At 45.9% G+C, this 21,758-nt stretch overlaps 1 protein-coding gene and 2 non-coding genes across 5 annotated transcripts in view; 2 read left to right on the forward strand and 1 right to left on the reverse strand.

Moving 5' to 3' along the window:
- Positions 1-661: 661 nt before the first annotated feature.
- LOC123637630 lies at positions 662-797 on the forward strand. The gene has a single exon (XR_006734985.1). It is a non-coding gene; the product is annotated as a small nucleolar RNA SNORA21 (small nucleolar RNA).
- Positions 798-4,902: 4,105 nt separating this feature from the next.
- Positions 4,903-5,006, reverse strand: LOC123637655. The gene has a single exon (XR_006735004.1). It is a non-coding gene; the product is annotated as a small nucleolar RNA U13 (small nucleolar RNA).
- A 2,507-nt stretch (positions 5,007-7,513) lies between these two features.
- ATP6V1C2 (ATPase H+ transporting V1 subunit C2) overlaps positions 7,514-21,758 on the forward strand; it is a 46,815-nt gene continuing 32,570 nt past the window's right edge. For 2 of the 3 annotated variants that reach the window (XM_045549040.1, XM_045549039.1), the window contains exons 1-3: positions 7,514-7,650; positions 8,247-8,401; positions 10,249-10,316. In XM_045549040.1, the coding sequence (XP_045404996.1) occupies positions 8,273-8,401; positions 10,249-10,316 (197 nt within the window). In that variant the 5' untranslated portion in view covers positions 7,514-7,650; positions 8,247-8,272. The remainder of the gene's footprint in view (positions 7,651-8,246; positions 8,402-10,248; positions 10,317-21,758) is intronic. The other variant, XM_045549041.1, reaches the window with a different exon arrangement.

Genomic DNA, 21,758 nt, shown 5'->3' on the forward strand with positions numbered 1-21,758 from the left:
AAGAAACAACAAAAAAGGTGGTCTGTCTCTGACTTTTCTGAGGTTAGGAGTGGCAAGAGTGCACTTAACACAAAACTAGAAGGTAATGAATTAATAAATAAATAATATAAAGAGTGTTACCGGAAGTTCGGCACTTGTTGCTAAAGCTGCATCAGAAGAATGAGGACAAGTAGTTTGAGGAGAAGGAAAGAGAAGTTTGCAAATGAGGCTGGTAGACTCCTGTCTTTTAAAGTACCAGCTTCCTGCTTCTGAACAGAAGTGCAGAGCTTTTAAAAGTTCTGACTCATCCCATCTGCAGCTAAGACAATCTTGTGACCTCCATCCGGACAATTCCCTTGAGCCATCTCTCGGGGCACAGGGAACAAAGGACACTCCCCTGCCCCTCCTGACCACTGGCTGAGGCAGGGATATAGGTTTTAGTTCTCACTAAGGGCGAGGGGGTTTTGAAAAGACAGAAAACATTTTTACCCCTTTAAGGCCATTTTCTCTGTCACAAGAGTGGGAAGGGTAGGAGAAGCAACACAATGAAAGATTTCAGGGCTGGTAACAGAATGGAAAATGCAGAGATGTTATTACCCTTTAGTTACTGGCACCTGGATCTCCTAATGGCTATCAGTTTTAATGCCATTCAGGATTTTTCTTGATTTAAAAAATGACTTGTCCCCATTTTAAAAGCACTCAGTAGGCCTTTTGCTGATGACTCATTGAGCCGTCAAAAAGGGCAGAATAAAAACACAGCTTGTGGATGAAGGGGCAGCATGCTGTGTTGCTTTGCTTCAGTTGGTGGTATGACAAAGTGTTCTTGGAAAAACAAAAAAATTTTAAAAACATGACATTATTGAAGTTGAAAATATAGAAAAGGTCAAAGGAAAAAGAGCATCTATAATCTCATCAGCCAGGAATAGACTCTTTTAACATCTTGATGTATTTCCTCTCAATATATATGTAATATATATGTATGTATTATATTTATTATATTTATGTGTGATTTCTTACAAAATTAGAATCTTGATTTTGGATTTTTCCACTTAAAATTTTGTGACCATATCTTATGTCATTTACTATTCCTCTGAAGTGTTTTTAATGACAGTATGATTAAAACATTATTAATTTGTTCAATCCTCTTATTGGACATATATGTTGTTTCTAATTTTCAGTTTTATAACCCTAATTGAATGACTATAGATGTCGCTCATCCATAACATAGATACCCGAGATTTATCTACACAGTGATAGATCTTCATGACTCTTTCAACCCATTTAAAATTTAGAAAACAGAGAGATGTAAGAAGAGCAAAAACATTCTCACTCAGCTCCCTCTTACTCTCCAGGCATTTCTCAGTATTAAGGTCCTTGCTTCAGGTGCGGTGATCCAAAAGATATTCACGGAGTGTCTACTCAGCTCTAAGAACTTGGCAGTGAACCAAGTACATGAGAATCTCACCGTCCCGGAGCCTAAAATCCCAGGGAAATGACGGGGGCGCTTACCCCGAGTGCACCAGGCTCCAGGATGTGCAGACATTGTGCAGGGTTATCTTGCTCCATTTGCATCACAACTCCCCCATTAGACCTTGAAGTCCTCATTTTATAGGTGAGGGAACTGAGGTGCTGAGAGGTTGGGTAACTAAGAAGGGCGCAGCTAGTAAATGGCAGAACTGACACTCCGTAGGAGGCTCTTCTCTGTAGCCAAAGGCCCTTCCCAGAGCACGAGCTGCCCTGCGTTTCCCTTTTCTCCTCCATCCCCAGCTCAGCACTCTGAATTTCATGGGGCCAGGGACCTCTTCTATTCACCTAAAGGGACTGAATGCAGGAGTGACAAAGGTGCCACATGTTTGCAATAGAGCAGAATCTGTGAGGGGGAAAAGGAACTTGGAAATGAGAAATAAAAGGAGGAAAAGAAAAGAAGTAGAGAAGAACAGAGATTTTTATTTTATTATTATGGTTATTTTTATTTACATCTTTGTATTTTAGCCTTTTTTTTCCTTTCTTTTTTTTTTTTTTTTGGATGGAGTCTCACTCTGTCACCTGGACTAGAGTGCAGTAGTGTCATCATAGCTCACTGCAGCCTCAAATTCCTGGGCTGGGCTCAAGTGATCCTCCTGCCTCAGCCTCCCAAGTAGCTGGGACTACAGGCGTGCACCATTGTGCTTGGCTGATTTTTCTATTTTTTTGTAGAGACAGGGTCTTGCTATGTTGCTCAAGCTGGTTTCGAACTCCTGGCCTCAAGTGATCCTCTTGTGTTGGCCTCCCAAAGTGCTGGGATTATAGGCCTGTGCCACCTCGCCCAGCCTTGTCTTTTCTTTTGTGTGTTCTTTATTTTTTTTTTTTTGCCTTCAGCCAGAAAGAAGGTGATAATGGAGCTTTTTAAAGTAGCTAATACTAATAGCACACCTTGCTTAATATGAACTGGTCACTGTGCCATTTCATTTAATTCCCAGGAAAACCTTGTAAGACGGGTACTGTAATTAACCACATTTTATAGCCTGCTGAAAAGTGTTCTCAAGTTAAGAGACTTGTGTACGTTCACACAGTTAACAAGTGGAAGAGCCAGGACGGTAGCTCTATAGGCAGAGCGCTAGTCACTAGTTCTTTGGATAGGGCAGTAAAGGTCTAGTTTAGATCTTATACTGCAATAGACACTTGGTAGAATAGTGAAGTTCATGTCCTGGTTCTGCCACTAACTGTGCTTTGATCAGATCACTTAATCTCCTTGAGCCTGTTTCTTCATCTGTGAAATGAGGATCATGGGCTTTCTTGCATGTCTACGCCTCATTTCTATGCATGTCTCACATCCTGCTTAGTGTTTTGTACATTAGTGAGTTGGGACTGCTCAGGATTCTGTTTACCAGACATGCTTTGCTCTGCTGCTAGTCTGAAAACTCTGGTTCATTTTTGCATGTCCCATAGTGCCTTGCAGATGTCGGCAGGGGGGTGAGGGACTTGTTAAATGAAGGAAAGAAGAGAGGAGATCTTAACTGTATACACCTGGGCAAATAAACAATGAGAATTTCCTGGCCTTATTTTCTGCAACAAAAAGTGACAATTATAATGACGGCTATCCTACAACCAGAAGGGATTTTTGGCTGAAAGGGAAAGCATGGATCAGAGTTCTCTGGGCCCTTGAAGAAGGATGCTGGATGATTTCAAGACATCATTACAATGTGCCAACTTAAAGTGTAAAAGCCCAAAGAACATCTAAGAAAGCAGGATAATGGGAAGTGAGGAGAAATCTTACTCAGTGGCTCCTGCCAGAAATGCTATTCTCTTATCCTCACAAAAGCCTAAAAAATGGGCGTATTTGTGCTCCTTTTTTTCACATGGGAAACCTGAAGCTCAGCAAATTTAAGCAGCTTATCCGATTGTCTGATTCCAAAGCCTAATCTGCTTCTACAACACCATGTTGACTCTCAAGGGACAATTCCACTTACATTTTTCTGCTCTGTGGAGCTGTTCTTCTAGAAAAACTTCCTTGGGTTCTTCTCACCAAAACCTAGAAAAATCCATATGAGCCAATTGAGAGGCAATTATGTCTGTGCTAATTTGGAAAGGGCATCATCTGATGGCTGTTTCTAGGAGGTTATGAAGAAGTCCAGAAACTACGCCTTCTGGGAGTGGCCAGAGAACAACAGACCAGCTACACCAGCCTCGTCCTTCTGGTTCCCAAACCTGACGGGACTGTTCGATCTTGCACAGACTTCAGCTGGCTCAGTGCACCCCGCCAGTGCCAGCTGCAGAAACATTTTGGAAATATCTAACCAAAGCCAAATTGATAATAAGCCCAAGATGATTCAAGGCTGATGGCATTTCCTCCCCAGCCTTTGTTTGCAGGAAGAGATAGCATTTATTATGACCTAAGTTCTTTATCTTTTGTAACCTGGGGAGTATGTTGAAAGCAGTGAACAAGACACATAAACTCTTAGTCTTTTAGCGGCAGATTTCAGAGACTTTGGGAATGTGTGGGGAGGGGACAGAAAATGGCTTGCTTAATGCTGCTTCAGGCTGATACATGGAACAGAAATGCTTTCCTTGTAGGGTAGGAATGCTAGATCATATTCTTCTAATATAGCAAGGCAGTAGGCTGCACAAACTTTTGATTTATTACTCTGTGTTAAAGACTGATCTCACTTTATTTTACTTATCTTTTTTTTTTTTTCTGAGATAGCGTCTCACTCTGCCGACCAGCCTAGAGTGCAGTGGTGTCATCATAGCTAACTGCAACCTCAAACTCCTAGGCTCAAGCGATCCTCTAGCCTCAGCCTCCTGAGTGGCTGAGACTACATGCACGACCCACCATGCCTGGATAATTTTTGTAGAAACAGGGTCTCACTCTTGCTCAGGACGATCTCCGAATCCTGGCCTCAAGCAATCCTCCTGCCTTGGCCTGCCAAAGTGCTAAGATTACAGGCGAGAGCCACCACGCCTGGCCTGATCACACTTTATAGGGAAACAAGAGAAAAACACAAGTCAGCTCAAAACTAGTGAGTCCATATGTGGTTACCTTTGAGAGATGCAAATCAAAAACTTCTTGGGTAAGATTGTTTCCTCCTCTTTTCTCTGTTTCAAGATGTAATTTGTCCAGCAAGGTGTCTTTATTTGGCTTTGATATCTGACTCAAGTTCTGAGCAGTGGTAAACTGCTGATGACATTGGATTATCCTTTACTGATAAGATACATTTGATAATTTTTTTGCTCTTTAAAAAGCAATCAAGAGCAGGACGCCAAAAATTTAATGTGTAACATATAATCTCAATCATGCCAAAAAGTCCATATCTATATATATGAATATGCATTAAAAACTAACAGAGAATTTGAATGTTAATAGCAGTTATTTTCAGATTATGGAATGACAGGTTATTTTTACTTTCTTCTTTATACTTTTCTGTTTGCCAAATTCTTTTTTTTTGTCAGATGGATAATGTGCTGACACCCTAACAAGCTTTGAGGGAGGCAAATCTCACACACGTGTGTGAAAACCCAATCATCATGCTTATGACCCACAAAAGGATCTGTTTGCCAAATTCTTTATAAAAGACAGAGTTACCTCTACAGACAGAGAAAAAAGTTATTTGAAAAAAAAGTCAAGCTACTCCTGCAGCAATAGACATAATCCATTGTAAATTCAGTTATTTAACAAGAAACTTAAGATGTGAAAGATCACAAAGATTTTAGATTTTGAGTAGGAAGATTTTAAGGAAGACAAGAAACACGGTAGGTCCTTATTGCTTTCTTTCCTATTTTTTAGTAGAGATAGGGTCTCACTCTGTTGCCCAGGCTGGTCTGGAACTCCTGGCCTCAAGCAATCCTCCTGTCTTGGCCTCCCAAAGTGCTGAAATTACAGGCATGAGCCACCTTACCTGGCCTTATCATTTTCTTAATCAGATGTCCTGGAGTTTTTTGTGCCTGACGTGTTTTATTTCGCAAAGCAAACTATTAATAGTTAAAGGAAACCAGCTTTAGAGAAAGAATGGTGCAAAGTCAGAGACACTGCTAAACATGTTGACCAATCTCTGAGAAGCCAAGCCCGTGATTCTGAACTTTGAAGACTAGGAAAATGTTGACTGAAATGGAAAGGATGGGTCCTCTCTGAGTGATGACCCAGTCCTGCAGGCGTGTTGGGAGCAGTGGGAAGGACACGAGACTCGATCTCAAGACTGATTTCCTTTTGTAGCTCTGCCATAACCAGTTGTGTGACACTGGGCAATTCATGCAACTTCTGCGGGCATCCCTATCTTTGTTTGCAAATGAGGTCTGCCCCAGCTCTGTGATTGTTTCTCCTGGCTGGATAAAATGGCATGTCTGGATAAAGTCCAAGATTGGAGACCACCGCGGTTTTAATGTTCAACCAGGCCACTCCTTCCCTGGAATAGCCACTTCCCTGTACACATCGGGTTTCCTCATCCCTCAGTTTCAGGTGTCCTCCCTAAGGAAGATGTTGCAAGGACTGACTAATGCACATTAGTGTCTCAATAACAATGATGCGCACTGCAGGTGCTGGGAGTTCCAAATCCATAATGGGCTCTAAGTATGATCCCATTGTGACCTTAAAGCCACCCTTCTGTTCTGGGTCTGGGGCTTCACATCCCACCCTATGTTGGTTACAGCTGCTTAAGTCTCAGATGATGTCGAAAACTATTCCCAAAGACCCGAAGGCATTCACAAGAATGGGTTGACAGTGCGACTAGTTCTATGTATTAAGGGAGTCCATTCTCAAGGAAGCAATGAACACCTTCTTCAACAGCGCCCCCCCCCCATGATCCTGAGATTTCTGCCTTTCCCAGAAACCACTGAAAACATTGCCCACAGAAAAGGGTGCTTTGAAGTTTCCTCCTTTAGTCCAGAGAAAATGAATTCTCAGAGTTTCCTTTTGATTCTGTCTTGTTTTCAACATCCACATGCTAATCTCTGGGGGTTCCGCCTTTTGATTTCGGACAGTACCTATCAAGAACTCCGATCATGATCCTGGGACGACGGGAGCTTTCAGTCCCCGGGATCCACCGGGCAATTCGGAAGGTGGGTCGGGTGAGGCAGGGGTTTCCCGGGCAGGCAGGGGTAAGCTCGCGCCCACACGGACGGGAAAGGTTTCGCTCCTCTGCCCAGGTGTGTGTTCCAAAACATCTGGGAACCTGTTGCGCTGCTTTTCATAGGTCAGCCCTGTCTCTGTCGTGCGCGGGCCTTGGAAACACCTGCGAGCAGGTGCTTCCCCCAGACCCGCGTGCGTGGTGGCGGTGGTGTTGGGGGGCGACCAGGAGCGGGCAGCGCGGCCGCGGAAGGGCAGGGTCGTCCCGCGCGCGGAATCCTTTCCCGGCTGTGGCCCGCTCAGCGGTCCGCACGTCCTGGCCTGCTCTGCGACATCGCAGGGCCGCAGACCCCGTGGGATGCGCCCCCGAAGCCTAGACCCGCGGGTCCCGCAGCCCTCCCCGCCCGCTCCCCGCTCGGAGCCGGGGCCTGCTCCCCGGGCCCGGTCCCCCGCGGGCGCGACAGCGGGCGGCCCGTATGCAAATGTCCGGCGGGGGCCGGGCCGCCTCCGGCGCGCGGATAAGAGGCGGGGCGGGGCGCTGGGCCGCAGAAGCCGCCGCCTGCCGGGAGCCGGCCGTGCGCTCCGCCCTGCACCGCCGCCCGCCGCCGGCTGCCCCGACAGCGCGGCCCGCGCCCCGCCGGCCCCGGTAAGGACGCGCGGCGCCGCGGGGACCCGGGCGGCGGTGCGGGCAGAGGTGCGGGGCGGCCACGAGAGGGGCAGCGGAGGGCGGCCCGCGTCCTTCCACCCTGGCCGCGCTTTCTCAGTGGGAACGTGGGAAGCCGGCGCCGCCGCGCGGGCCGTGCAGGTGGCATCCCGCAGGTGTTGCACAGGGCCAGCTTGTCGCCAGGCCATGAGCAGTCAGGCGTTGGGTCTGCGCAGGGTTAGGAGGGTCTGGAACGACCTCGGATTTGAGTGAGGCTGAGAGTCAAACAGAAAGGGCTCCTCAAGGAGTCCCTTTGCTTTCCTGAGGTTACTTACTATCCCGTTTCCCCGCAGCGGTGCAGACGCTCTGCGCGGGCAACGCGAGGAGGAGCGGCGGGGAAAGCGTGGGCGCCCCCGGCCCAGCCAGCAGGGCGACTCGGCGCGAGCGGCGGGACGCAGCCGGGGAGCTACCCGCCAGGCCCCGCAAGGAGGTACCCAGCTCTGCTCGGCGCGTTGCACAGTGCAAAAAGACACTTAGTAGTTCTCTCTCTCTCTTCTATTTCAAAAAGCAAACACCAACCTCGAGGTTGGCCAGCTAAGATCTGGGGGTTGTGAAAATTCTCCCTCGTCTCCTTCCTTCCTCCACCCATCCTACACCCCAGAAGATGCCATGTGGAAGGAAGAAACATATCCTCCCAGAAGGCGTCCGGGTCCAGCTTACTGCCCCCACTCCCCATTTTATGATGTCAGCTAGGGGTTCAGAGCAGGGAGAATGAAAGGAACCTTCCCCTCCTCCTCTGCTCCTTAAAACCAGTCAGAACCACCCCAGGGATGGAGGAACTTTGGCCTCTCCTGAGCACCCGGGGGCTTCCCCGTGGAGATAAGCACTTTGCTCTCGCAAACTGGTGTCCTTGGAGCTCTGGAATCTGAACGGGAAGGTGGAGGGGGCAAGAAATAAGAAAGAAAGGAGAAAAGTGACAGATCCTGGAAAGGATTAATTCTGAGAGCAGGGAGTGGTGAAGCAGGGAAAACTGACACATCTCTCCTCCTGTTTCTGTTTGTGTGTGTTTGTGTTGGGTCTGAGCAGTGCCTGGATTAGAGAAGACTGGAAGCATGTCGGAGTTTTGGTTAATTTCTGCCCCTGGCGATAAGGAAAATTTACAAGCTCTGGAGAGGATGAATACCGTAACCTCCAAGTCCAACCTGTCTTATAATACCAAGTTCGCTATTCCGGACTTCAAGGTAAAATCCCTGGGGAGGAGGAAGGAGGTGAAGGATGGGGGGGGCGGGCAAAGGGGAGGGGAGACAGAGATTACTGCCCCAGGAAGCTAAGAAGAAAATAACAGGGCAGAGGCAGGAACGCTGAGGACGGACAGGGAGAGTTGGTGGTCCCGGTGGGACTTCGAGCCACAACTCCAAATTATCTGTGGTACCTGTGGACTTGGAGCCACAGGAAAGAATGAATAGTGGAGAAGGTTGTGGGTAGCAGTGTCTAATGCTTCAAAAGGTGGGAAGGGCATTATACACACGCAACTCCTCTTGAGCTGTTCTCGGGTTCTTGCTGTTTTGACTGGGACATCTAAGAAGACCTACTACACAGTTTAGATGTGCAGGCTTGGAGGGCTTCGGCCTTGATTGTACCCTGACTTAGGGGCAGGGGAGGAATCCGGGGTCCCTCTGGTTCTGCTGGAGGAGAAGGAAGGGGATTTAATGGCTACGAGCCTTGGGATTGTACTTGGCATTTGAGGGCTCTTGTAGTGGAGAGCAAAGTTCAAATGAAACCAGTGTTAAAGAGAATAGAGACACATGCAATCCTTTTACTTCAAAAAGGGTGGCGTTTTTGTGGTGCTTCCTAAGACTGCAGGTTTCCCCAGGGGAGAAGATGCTACAGTGTTCTCCCTGACCACATGGGTGCAAATGCTGGCGAGATGGTGCTAACCGCCCCGAGTTCACTCTTTGAGAAAACTGCCATATATTCCTCTTTCCAACCTCACTTTGTCTCTCTGTCAAAAAGGTTGCACCATCAGCTGCCGTAGTTGTGGATGATGCTACCACATTTGCCAGCATTTATTGAGCAACATGTTGGTGGCCAGGTACTTTAAACACATCATCTGGCTAGATGACTAGCCACAACTCCCACTGCCTAGATCAGGGCAGGCTGAGAGCGGCTGAGTGATTACTAGGGTTGTGGAGCTGGTAAGTGACAGTGGCAGGTTCTGAACCCACATCTTGCCGCTTTTAAAGCCAGCCTCTGTTTGTCCAGCGACAGACTCCGGAGGCTTGTAAATTCTGCATCCACTCATCATTTACAGTGTGTGTGGCACTGTGCTAGACTCTGGAGGGCACAAAGATTTAAAAAAAAAAAAGACATGGCCCCTTTCATGTCTTAAAAAGTTGCTTGAAATTATATTGCTTGAAAAGAAGCAACTTCACTTAGTAGAGATATCCAGGCTTCATCATTTCCTAATTATGTTTTAATGTCCTGTTAGTGGTATCACAGGATAGCAAATCTTTTCTTTCTGATTCTGTGAAAAGATCTTTAAGTACTTAAAGATCCAATTTTTGGACATTGTAATAATTTCCACACTAAGAAAAAGATCCTAAGTAATCTGAAAAGAAAAGAACCTCCACGAATGATGAAATGGGAGGAAAGGTTGCCCCTTCCCCAGCAAGATCAGGTAACAGAGAAAGGAGTTGGTGGGACTGCCTTGGAGCAGAAACGCTTTTAGGAATGATAACTTTTTAAACTTCTTTCTGCTGTATCTCTTTCTCAGCTATGGGAGTTAACGGTGTTACTAACAGACTGCCATTCTAAGAGGAAAATGAGCTAAGGTCAGACCATTACATAATAGTCACTCCTTCCTATGGCAGAAATACCACGGTTTATCCTATTGCCACCCCCTGCAAAAAAAAAAGACACTTTAAAATCCACTGGATTCTCTTAAGAATTCTTCCTACTTTCCAGCTTAGCCATTGACCAGGGGCAACTAACTCAAGAGGAGGTGACAGAGTCCCTGCACTGCTGTTGAACTGGCATCACGCTTTGCCAGAGAGCACATGAGCCTCTGACTTTTTTATGATCTGTCTAGGTGGGGACCTTGGATTCCCTGGTTGGCCTCTCTGATGAGTTGGGGAAACTCGACACCTTTGCTGAAAGGTAAACTATTTCTTATTTACTGCATACAAGTGAGAATTTGACATTGTTGTCAGAGGACACAGTGTTCTTGCTTTGGCTGAATCAAAATGTGGATTTGTCTAAACCTGGTATCAGAAGTCAGCGAAATGAACAGGTCAGTCGGCCTGGGGTGCTGGGTCCATGAGAGCATGCACAGCCCTCACTCACATTGTTTTGTCTGCTGGGGGCAGCATTTTTAAGGGGCTGCCTTCAACATGAAGAAGATGATGATACACAGGTGCTGAAACACTTAGAAAACCATTGGTATGGTTTCCCCCGAAGGCTTTTTGTTTGTTTATTTTTTATTTTATTTTTTTAGAGATGGGGTCTTGCTATGTTGCCCAGGCTGGATTTGAACTCCTGGGCTCCATCGATCCTCCTACCTCAGCCTCCCGAGTAGCTGGGATTTCAAGTGTGCACCACCTCACCCAGCTCTATTTGTTAATTTTTTTCATAATATATGCACACAGTGAAAATTCCAAGTACAAAAGGAAAGATATACAGTGAAAATTAAGTTTTCCTCTCACCTGTTTGCCTTTTACCTTTCCTCTAGCCTCCCATGGCCTCTCTGTGAAGGTGCTGTTACCATAACTTTCTGTTGAGCCTCCCAGAGGTAGCCCATACATGTACAAATAAATATGAATGTAGTCTTAAAATTAATTTCATACGAATGATAGCATATATCCTGCATCTTGCTTTTTTCATTTAATACTGTACCTTAGAGATTCATGTCAATCCACAACTGCACATTCTTTCTGCTGGCTATATTACCTTGAACAGAGATACCCTCATTTCTTTGAATTTCTTCTTCCTAGTGGAATGGTGATATGGCTGCTACTGCCTTTTCTATTGAATATGTATGAAAAATGTGTAATTAGGAATTCTAATGAGCATACTTCGGAGGATTTCTAATCTGAAGGCTGGTGCCATGAGCTAAACATTGAGTATTCTGTGTTCTGTTGCTCTTCACTTACTGATTGCTAAGAATAATAGCAATCCTTCATTAGTGACATTTTGCTGAATGTGGAATGTTGGACTAACTTACGTAAAAGCAGTCCTGGTCACCAAGTAGTTTGAGTTCACAGTCCTTGAGAAAGAAAACTAACCTTGGCTATCTCATCTATGAAATGGGATAACAGTGACCATTTCTCTGTTATCAGACAAGAATGAAGGGAAGTAAAGTCATGTTAAATCAAGTATTATCAAATCCCAGGGCCTGTCCTATGAAAAGCTAACATCCAAGAAAAAGTGGCTGGGTCCCTAAATGCTGGCTCCTTTCTTAGGCTGCTCTGCACCGCAGAGAAGTCTGACTGGCCTCGTAAAATTTACAGGCTGTCTGAGAAGACAGATTAATCAAGTAATCGAATCAAATAATCAAATAATCCCAAGCCTAAGAAAGGCATCTGGCAGATACCATCAAGGCCAGCCCACTGCCTTAGGCTGGTGATTGTCTTAGGTTTTCTGGGGCAGCTCTGACAAACCACAGTGTGAGGCTGTTTGGTCAGGTGCAGTAGGGTGGCTTAAGAAATCAGAATTGCTCCCATGCTTGCTGCAGGAATGACAGTGATTCTAGACCCGTCTTTGCCACCAATGGTCTGCCCTGCTGCAATTCCTTCAACCTCTTTCTTATTCACTGAAGCTCCCTCTGGCTCTGGAATTCTGTGATTCTAGATTATTTATTGTTTCCTTCTTTTAGTCTGCCTTTTTTGTTTGTTTTTTTTTTCTTCAGTAAACAGTGGCGTTTTGTTCTGTAAATATTATACTTGTTGCACAAGTAGCTTGTTATGGTGGTGTAGCATATGTTTAAGAAAAAGTATGAAAATGCATGAACAAGCACAATTATGGCTATCATTGTGAAACAGATAGAACCTGTATGTATCAAAGTGTTTTCAAACCACAGGGACTAGGTGTGGTAAGAATGAAAATCACTGCATTGTTTCAGTTTTCCTTGTGGGTATATATTCTCAAGGGCCTTCCTATCAGGAGGAAAGGAAAACTGGTGTGGTCTGAGCATCTCAAAATTCTTATATTTCTAGCTTTTCGCTAGTCCAGGGGTCAGGATATCTTGTCTTAGAAGTTAACATTGGAGCGTGGGTAACCTAGGATATACATACTAATAAATCTGGAGATTGGCTTCAGTTCTTTGAAATGTCCTCTCTGATTCTTTGAAAAGTCCTCAAGTGTTATTAGGTAAATAAACGCTGGCTGGCTCTGTAATCCAGGTAGCATAAACCTGTCAGCACTGCCTCTGCCCAGGAGAACAGAGAAGGGACAAGAGTTTTCAAGGTGTATTGTTTCCGTACCCTTTTATTATTTATTTACCTGGGGCACTAGAGTGTTTTTCCATGTAGCTGGAAGGCAGCTTTTGCTCACAAGAGCTTTCCCTTTATTTTGGGGTTAATTCCTCCATGCTGCCTTTGTTAATCTACTCTGTATTTACACTATAATTCATGAACATTTGAAAAATGAAATAATTTTATGTTTAGAAAAGTCCCTCCCTCCTGTTTTTTAAAAAATGTTTGAGTGCTTCCCAGTATGGCAGGCTGTTTAGCAGCGCTGGTTGAAATACTGCGTTTCACAGGCGCTTGGGCACGCAGCTGTGCCTCGCGGGTCCCACCGCACGCTGTGACTGTCGCTGTCCCGAGTGCCCTCCCTGTCTGTGGAAGGCTGCTGGCTTTTGCTTTACCCGCACGGTTTCATGAAGTTGACCGAGGGTTGGCTCATCAAGGATTCCATGTCTGCTTAGTGATATGAGTGAGTCAGTTCTTGTAAGCGCATTCTAAAGAGAAGCGAAATAGAATTTTAAAAAGTACCTAGGCTTCTCTTCTCTGTTAGTGCAAGAATATCAGATTGAAGCCTGCGGTCCTCGGTACTCGGGAGCCTGAGACCAGAGGATCACCTTAGCCCAGGAGTTCAAGGCTGCAGTGAGCTATGATCGTGCCACTTCACTCCAGCCTGGGCAACACAGTGAGACCCTACCTCAGAAAAAATAATAGTAATAACAATAAAAGAATATCAGATTAAGATTATCTCTGTGACATTTCATCAGATTCAGTGAATATACAGCAATTGAATGCCTATTAATGCTGCGTGCCTTTTGGTTTCCTCAGAGCTACTTGGCAGTCCTACTGTGTGTGTTTGCTGTTCTCCCACTTTCTATGCTGGTGGTTTCAAACCTCTTCCACCCCTCATCCTCCCACCTGCTCCCACTAATGCTTTCTCCTGCCCAGCTCCCCTGGACGCTCCACCTCTGCCCACCCCACTGCCCTCAGTCTGCAGATTTCCCTCTGCTAACACGGTGTCGGTGCTCCTGCCTTCACAGGACTTGCAGTGGACTTTGACATTTTCTTATGGGATTATTCGGTTAATATTTGTCTTTCCTGTCTTTTGCCCACAATTAGATCCCCAGCACCTGTAACATTGTAGACCCTTAATGACTGACTGAATGAATGAATGGAAGAAAGAAGCTTAGAATCTAAGAGCTGGACAGACCCTTAGAGACCTAATCTAACCCCTTCATTTTCCAAAGGAGGAAACAGGCCCAGAGAGAAACTCCCAGGAAAAGGGTGGGTGGGGCAGCTGAGGAAGGAATGGAGCCCTGATCTGCCAGCTGGCCCCCTGCCACTAACTGGATCCCCCCTGCCGCAGCAGGGCTCCGTGTCCTGGACTTTACACGGTGCTTCAAGCTCTCGGGGGTCACTGGCAGAACTAACCAGAAAAGGGCCTTTTCCTCCTCCCTTCCATACTCCCAGCCTCCACCATCACTCATTATTATTATTTATGATAACACAATAGTATTTTTTAATCTGGACATTTTAAAATGTCTTACTCATGTCTTATTCATTACTCAATAATTGTTGACATTAAGAAAAGAAGGTTAAATATTTACACATTTAGAAAAGTCAAATGGTGCAAAAAGGTGAAAAAGAAAATAGAAAGTTCTACTTTAACCCTACTCCCTCTCCTCATAGGTAATCATTATTAGGGTTTTATGTGTTTTCTTCCCTGGTAAAACAAAACAGAACAAAAAATATGCATATACATATATTCATAATCCAGCCCAAATATTTACAACTCTTGAAGACCTTATTTTGACATATCTACTAAGCGCAAACAATTTTTTTTTAAAAGATATATCTGACTGGGTGTGGGGCTCATGCCTATAATCTCAGTACTTCAGAAGGCTGAGGCAGGAGGATCCCTTGAGGCCAGGAGTTTGAGACCAGCCTGGACAACATAGTGAGAACCTGTCTCTATAAAAAATTAGCCAAGTATGGTGCCATGCGCCTGTAGTCCTAGCTACTTGGGAGGCTGAGGTGGGAGGATCACTGGAGTCCAGGAGTTGGAGCATCAGTAGAGCTATGATGACACCACTGCACTTCAGCCTAGGTGACAGAGGGAGACCCTGTGTCTCCAAAAAAAAGATATATCCCAAGTATCTAGGGCAGAACCTGGCACATAGTTGGTGCAAAGTTTCTACTGAGAATTTGGGATTATATTGAAATTAAAGGGATTAGCATTTTTATAATTTTGACTATTTCTATGAGCATAGTTCATCTTCCATTGACTTAATTCTTTTTTGTTCCTCTAATGGAGCATTAATGTTTTATTCAATAAAGATCCTGCATAATATCTTAATGATTTTTTCCTAAGCATTTTGTTTTTTATTTTGCTGCTGTTATCAATGAGATCTTTTCTTCATTGCATTTCTAAATGCTTATTATTTATAAATAGGGATTTTCATGTGTTAATTTTGTGACTTGCCCAGTTATTGAATTTTCCTATTGTTTCTAATGGTTTTTCGGCTTATTTTCTAAGGTCTTCTAGACATGTGATCATATTTTCTGCAAATAATAATTTTGCTCCCTTTGTTCTCATTTCTCTGTTTTTCTTAATTGCATAGGCTAGTGTTCCAGAAAAATGTTTAACTTGTCAGTGATGGTAGTGGACATGTTAGTCTTGTTCTTGATTTTAAATTGAGTTTTTCTAGTATCTCATCATTAAATATCCCTTGGCTCTTGATTTTGTATACACACACACACACACACACACACACACACACACACACAAGATATATACAATGCAAAGAAAGAATCTTTATTTTACAAAGAATTATTTCTGGAATGAATATTGCATTTTGTTCAGCTTCCTTTCATGGCAGGTAATGAGTTGGTCTTATGTTTTATTCCTTCTCCTCTGATGTATTTATTAATACATATCATAATTATTGAATTATACTTGCATTCCAATGAGAACCCCTATTTGTTATATTGAACTCTGCTAATATTTTGAAATTTTACATCCATATTCATGAATAACATAATACTAACATCATAAACTACACAATTAACATAACAATAATTCACACTCATCAGGTACTTACTCTACCAGCCCAGAGAAATGCAGTATGTGTTGACACGGTGGTTAGTGGCCAGGGAGTCTGGCTCTAGAGTACTCATTCTCAGCTACAATATTAAGATTTGCTATCACACAAAATTAGAGAAAGCCATATTAGTATAAAAAAGATGATGGCTTTGTAGAAAGAGTTTGGAATATTTCCTTTTTTTTAATTTTATTTTTTTTTAATTTTTAATTTTTTTTTTTTTTGAGACAGAGTCTCACTCTGTTGCCCAGGCTAGAGTGCCATGGCATCAGCCTAGCTCACAGCAACCTCAAACTCCTGGGCTCAAGCAATCCTCCTGCCTCAACCTCCCAAGTAGCTGGGACTACAGGCATGCACCACCATGCCTGGCTAATTTTTTCTACATATTTTTAGTTGTCCAGATCATTTCTTTCTATTTATAGTAGAGACGGGGTCTTGCTCTTGCTCAGGCTGGTCTCGAACTCCTGAACTCAAATGATCCACCCACCTCAGCCTCCCAGAGTGCTAGGATTATAGACGTGAGCCACCGCGCCCAGCCTTTTAAACTTTATTTTTAAAAATTTACTTTTTAACTGACAAATAAAAAATGTTTATATTTATCATGTGCAACATGATGTTTTGAAATATGTATACGTTGTGGAATGGCTAAATTAAGCTAATTAAGATATGTATTAGCTCACGTAGTTATTGTTTGGTGTTAGAACACTTAGAATTTACTCCTAATTTATTCTTTTTAAGAATATGATACATTGTTGGCCGGGCGCGGTGGCTCACGCCTGTAATCCTAGCCCTCTGGGAGGCCGAGGTGGGTGGATTGCTCAAGGTCCGGAGTTCGAGACCAGCCTGAGCAAGACCCTGTCTCTACTAAAAATAGAAATAAAAATTATCTGGACAGCTAAAAATATACATAGAAAAAATTAGCCGGGCATGGCGGCACATGCCTGTAGTCCCAGCTGCTTGGGAGGCTGAGGCAGTAGGATTGCTTAAGCCCAGGAGTTTGAGGTTGAGGTTGCTGTGAGCTAGGCTGATGCCACGGCACTCACTCTAGCCGGGGCAACAAAGTGAGACTCTGTCTCAAAAAAAAAAAAAAAAAAAAAAAAAAGAATATGATACATTGTTATTAACAACAGTCACCTTGACTTCATTCATTCTCTAGTACCCCTGTGCACATTACATTCTGTCCTGAGTTCCACCTGATGGTTTATCACATCCCTCTTTTGGTAACTACCACTGATTGATGATGAGAATATTGACAGTCAGAGTCAAGTCATTGACATAAGATCATATGGTGCCTAGTGTCAGGTCTTAATCTGGTCAACCTGACTCCCCACCCTTGCCCTGGCAGAGGCCCTTGGCAGACGGCAGGTAGCTCTCCCCTGCCTCCCCTGCCTTCATCCCTCGGTTCAGGCCCTGCTAGGATCGTCTCTGTATTGCCTTAGGTGACCAGCATCTGCCAGGCTCCTCCCAGCTCCCAGCGGCTCTCACCAAACCAGAAGTCCATCCAGCAGGGGAGGAAGGAATGTAGGCTGGCCACTCTAGGTACAGCATGCATGGAGTAAGGGCCAGCCTGGGGCAATGTTGTGAAATATACAAAATAATTCTTTGGAGGTTAAATTTAGTATAAGGCGCTTCCATCCTGGACCCTGCCCTGGTCCTTCAGGGATCCACGGCTCTGTTCCCAGATCTCAGCCTCATCCTTTATGCTTAGCACACTGTGCTGGTGCTCCTCACAGCTTGAGCCATTTAGGCTCTCTCCCTATTTTTCTTTTTCTTTTTCTTCTGAGATGGGGTCTCACTCTGTTACCCAGGCCAGAGTGCAGTTGTGCTATCATAGCTCACCGCAACCTCAAACACTTAGGCTCAAGTGATCCTCCAGCTTCAGCCTCCCAAATAGCTGGGAACTGCAGGTGTGCACCACCATGCTTGGCTAATTTGTAAAAAAAATTTTTTTTAAAGGTGGGATCTCACTATATTGCCCAGGCTGATCTCAAACTCCTGGGCCTCCCAAAGTGCTGGGATTACAGACGTGAGCCACTGTGCCTGGCCTAGACTTTCCCTATTTTCAAGAGCTTAAGGGGCAGTCTTCAGTGGTCCTTTATATTGGCTTCCAGTCTGAAGTTAGTATCACTCTCAGCTGACAGCATACATTTGTACAGTACCCTGACTGTGGGGTCTTTCCCATCTCTGTCAAGGGCTCCATGGCCCAAGCACCTGGTGCTCAAGCAGACAGTCTGGGCACCACCTGCCTGTCTAACCCTCCACTAGAGACACAGTGGGAAGGACCCAGTCCTTCAGACTCCACCTCCCAAACCTGTCCTGTGTCCACCCACTTCTCAGAAGGTCCATCCAAGCCACCTTCATTGCATTCCTGTAGTTTTGTAATAGAATGAAGTCTCCCTGCTTCCTTTTCATTCACTCTCCACACAGCAGGCAGAACGATCTTTTTAGAAACACCGCAGCACATGACTGTCTTGTGTGAAACCCTCCCGTGGCTTTCCCGTGCCCTCGATACAAAATCCCTACTCTGCACTCTGGCTTCCAGATTCCAGACTGATGGGGCCCCAGGCTTCCCCTTCAAGGCCCGCTGGGCCACCCCTCTCCAGCCACCCTGGTCCATCCTGTCTTGGGTTTGTGCACAGAAGACCCCCCTGCTACCCCAGCCTGGCAGGGCAGCCTCCTGCCGGTCCTCCCCACGTCGGTGTAAATGGCACCTCCGCTGTGGCCTTCTCCAGACTGCCAGCCAGCCTGGTCCCTCTAGGTCACCCTGTTTTAATTCTCTGCATTCCACAGCCCACTATTAATCCTTTCCTTGTTTGTCTATTTTTGTTTATGTCTTCCTGTAGAATATAAATCCCAGGAAAATGGGGACTGTATTTGTATCCCCAGCTCCTGGAATAGTGCCCAGCTCATAGTAGGAGCTGCGTGAATACTTACTGACTGCGTCTCCCTCACCTCACGCCGGGGGGCCTCCACTTTTAGTGCCCCTATGACCTGGGGCACTTTGAAACATTCCTGTCCTTGGGCACCACCTGGGATTCTGACTGAGCAGGTCTGCGGTGGGGCCCAGGAATCTGCATCCTAAGGGAGGGCTGCAGGTGATTTTGAGGCAGGTGGGCTTGAGATGTTCATTGCTGTTGTTCAATAAGCATCTTATATGTCCATAATCCCATTTAGCCCTAAAATGTCTGTAAGAAATCGTCTCAAGGTCAGGGATTCTAAACATATATTCAAAAGCTTATAATAAAACTTTTTTTTTTTCTGAGCAGGGTATTACATCCACATACATCAGAGATGAAAACAATATAAAAGGCTGCACAGTGAGAAGCCTTCCTTACACGACCTCCACCTCTGGCTCCTGCACTATCCTCTTAGGAAACCACTTCGATGAGTTCCTTGGATACATTTCTAGTACTTTTTTATACAAACACAAGAAAATTCCAGTATATCTTTTCATTTCTCCCCCTTTTAAACACAAAGTAGTATTTCACATGCACTGTTTGGATTTTGTTTTTGTTTTTTAAGAGACTGGGTCTTGCTATGTGGCCCGAGCTGGTCTTGAACTACTGGCCTCAAGTGAGCCTCCTGCCTCAGCCTCCTGAGTAGCTGGGACTACAGGTGTACACCACCACACCCGGCTAATATGTTTCTATTTTAGTTGCCCAGCTAATTTATTTCTATTTTTAGTAGAGACAAGGTCTTGCTCTTCTGAGGCTGGTCTTGAACTCCTGACCTCAAGTGATCCTTCTCGGCCTCCCAGAGTGCTAGGATTGTAGGCGTGAGCCACTGCGCCCAGCCGGATACGTTTTCATTTCTCTTCAGTAAACACCTACCCTTCCAGGTAGCTGGGTCCTGGGTACCCAAAGTATGAGTACAAACATCCCCTTAAACCTTTGGGTTGATTCCTTGTCCTGTGGGCTGGACGTGCCTTGGGGGAAAGCAGATCATGCCTGAGATTCCAGGCAGGGCCCCTTGCCGTGGGCTAAGCTTGGTATTGCAGCTGCACTGAATACTATGAGATTTTTTGAAAGGTTCACATTCTGGGAGATGAGGTAGATAGGTAAAGAGACAATCTCAATGCTGGTGACAGGAGATTGAAGCCGAGATGTCTGGGGACTATGGTGGCCTGAGTAACGTTGGACCAATGCCCTGCTCACACCTCAGGCGTCTGTGTAGCTGCTGGGCACTGCTGCACACCTGTGTCTTCTCAGGAGCTGCTGTATTGTTGCAGGAGCAGGTGACAGCACCTTGAATAAATCTTCAGAGAGCTCTTTGTTTAGGGCAGGACCCAGGAGAGGAGACCAGCATATTGGCAGTGTCATAACTGACGTGGTGGAGGGAGGTGTCAGATGTAAGCCCTGTGAGGGCACAACTGAGATCTGGTTTTTTGTTGTTTTTTTTTTGAGACAGAGTCTCACTCTCTTGCCAGGCTAGAGTGCCGTGCTCACAGCAACCTCAAACTCCCGGGCTCAAGCGATCCTCCTGCCTCAGCCTCCCTAGTAGCTGGGACTACAGACATGTGCTACCACGCCTGGCTAATTTTTTCTATTTTTAGTAGAGACGGGGTCTCCCTCTTGCTCAGGCTGGTCTCAAACTCCTGACATCAAGTAATCCTCCCTCCTTGGCCTCCCAGATGCTAGGATTACAGGTGTGAGCCACCTTGCCCAGCCTGAGATCTGTTTTGTTCACCACTATGTCCCTGTGACATCGCCTGGTACCTGATTGGTACCCAATACATTTGTGTCCCAAGTAGCCAATGCTGTAATGTGTTTGTTAGGGATGACTTGCTTAGAGGAGGGGCCGTTGGACTGTCATAAAGGGTGAGTGGCATCCTGGTGGCCCTGGAAGGCTGGTGCAGGAAGGGCAAGGGAGGGGGTGGGCGCCAAAAGATGATGCTGGGGTGGGGGTATCTTGTAATCTCTGCTAAGGAGTTTAAACATTAATATTTGAACTTCTTGGGAAACCATTGACGCAGTTTCAGCGGTGCAATGACATGCTAAGATGTGTATTTTTAGAGAGATGCCTCCAGCTGCGTGGAGGGGATGGACAGGAGGGGTCAGACTGGGGTCGGCAAGGAAGGGAGAATGGAGGCTGTTGAAGGAAACCCAGCTAAGGACGGTGGAGGACGGCAAAGGATGGTGTGGCCTGAGGACACTAATCTTGCCGAGCGGCTGTACAACAGTCTGCCGAGGGGAACCCCACTAAAGATCAGCCGGTATTTGAACGCCCAATTTCTGAGAAGCAAGGTTGGAATGTAAAGCGTGGTGTGTCTGTGGCCAGAGTCCTCCAGAGCGGGGAGCCTTCTAGAAGCCTCACTGAACCTTTGTTTTTATAAAAAGAAAGTCACTTAATTGCTCTCCAGTCACATTTTCCTGATGGCTTTGCTTCAGGGCTCGTAGATTTCATTGTCCCTTGGCAGAGGAGGAAGTAGAGAGACAAAGGATGGGGTGAGGTGCCCAAGGGCTTCATGCGTCACCAGGAGAGGGGTAACATGCTCCCCACTCTGGAGGTTTCTGGGTCCTGCTTCTCGGGCGTGGGGCTCCCCTGTGTGGCACAGGAGGGAGGCTGGGCTTGGTGGCTCCTCCTACGGAGACACCTGGGGACTGTGGGCCCTGGGGGGTAGGCTTGGGGCCAGGGGTTATCCATTAGGGGCCTGTCAGCACATGGTGTGGTGGGTGGAGACTTGCTTTAGAGGCTGACTCTGCCGCCACCAGCCAAGTGACCTGGGCAAGCCCTTCCACCTCTCTGAGCTTCAGTTTCCTCAGCTCAGCTCTAGGACTTTGCCTTGTTTCAAGGATGCAGATAAAAATGCTTTTCCAAGGATTGGGGAAAGCTCCTCAGGTGGAAGAGATTGTTGTTCTTGCTTCAAAACCCTGGAGACACTGTGTCCTGCTGCCGGTTGGGGAGATCTGCCTCTGCCTGGGCCCCGGCCTTGGTGGGCTCAAGGGAATGGGGAGTGAGCTCTCACCTCCAGATTCCTGCAGTGCCCGCGTCTTCCTTCTAGTCCCCTGTGTGGCCTGGGAGAGTCCTGGGGCCGCTGCGTG

Source organism: Lemur catta, chromosome 4 (assembly GCF_020740605.2).
Source record: "Lemur catta isolate mLemCat1 chromosome 4, mLemCat1.pri, whole genome shotgun sequence".
Taxonomy (NCBI): domain Eukaryota; kingdom Metazoa; phylum Chordata; class Mammalia; order Primates; family Lemuridae; genus Lemur; species Lemur catta.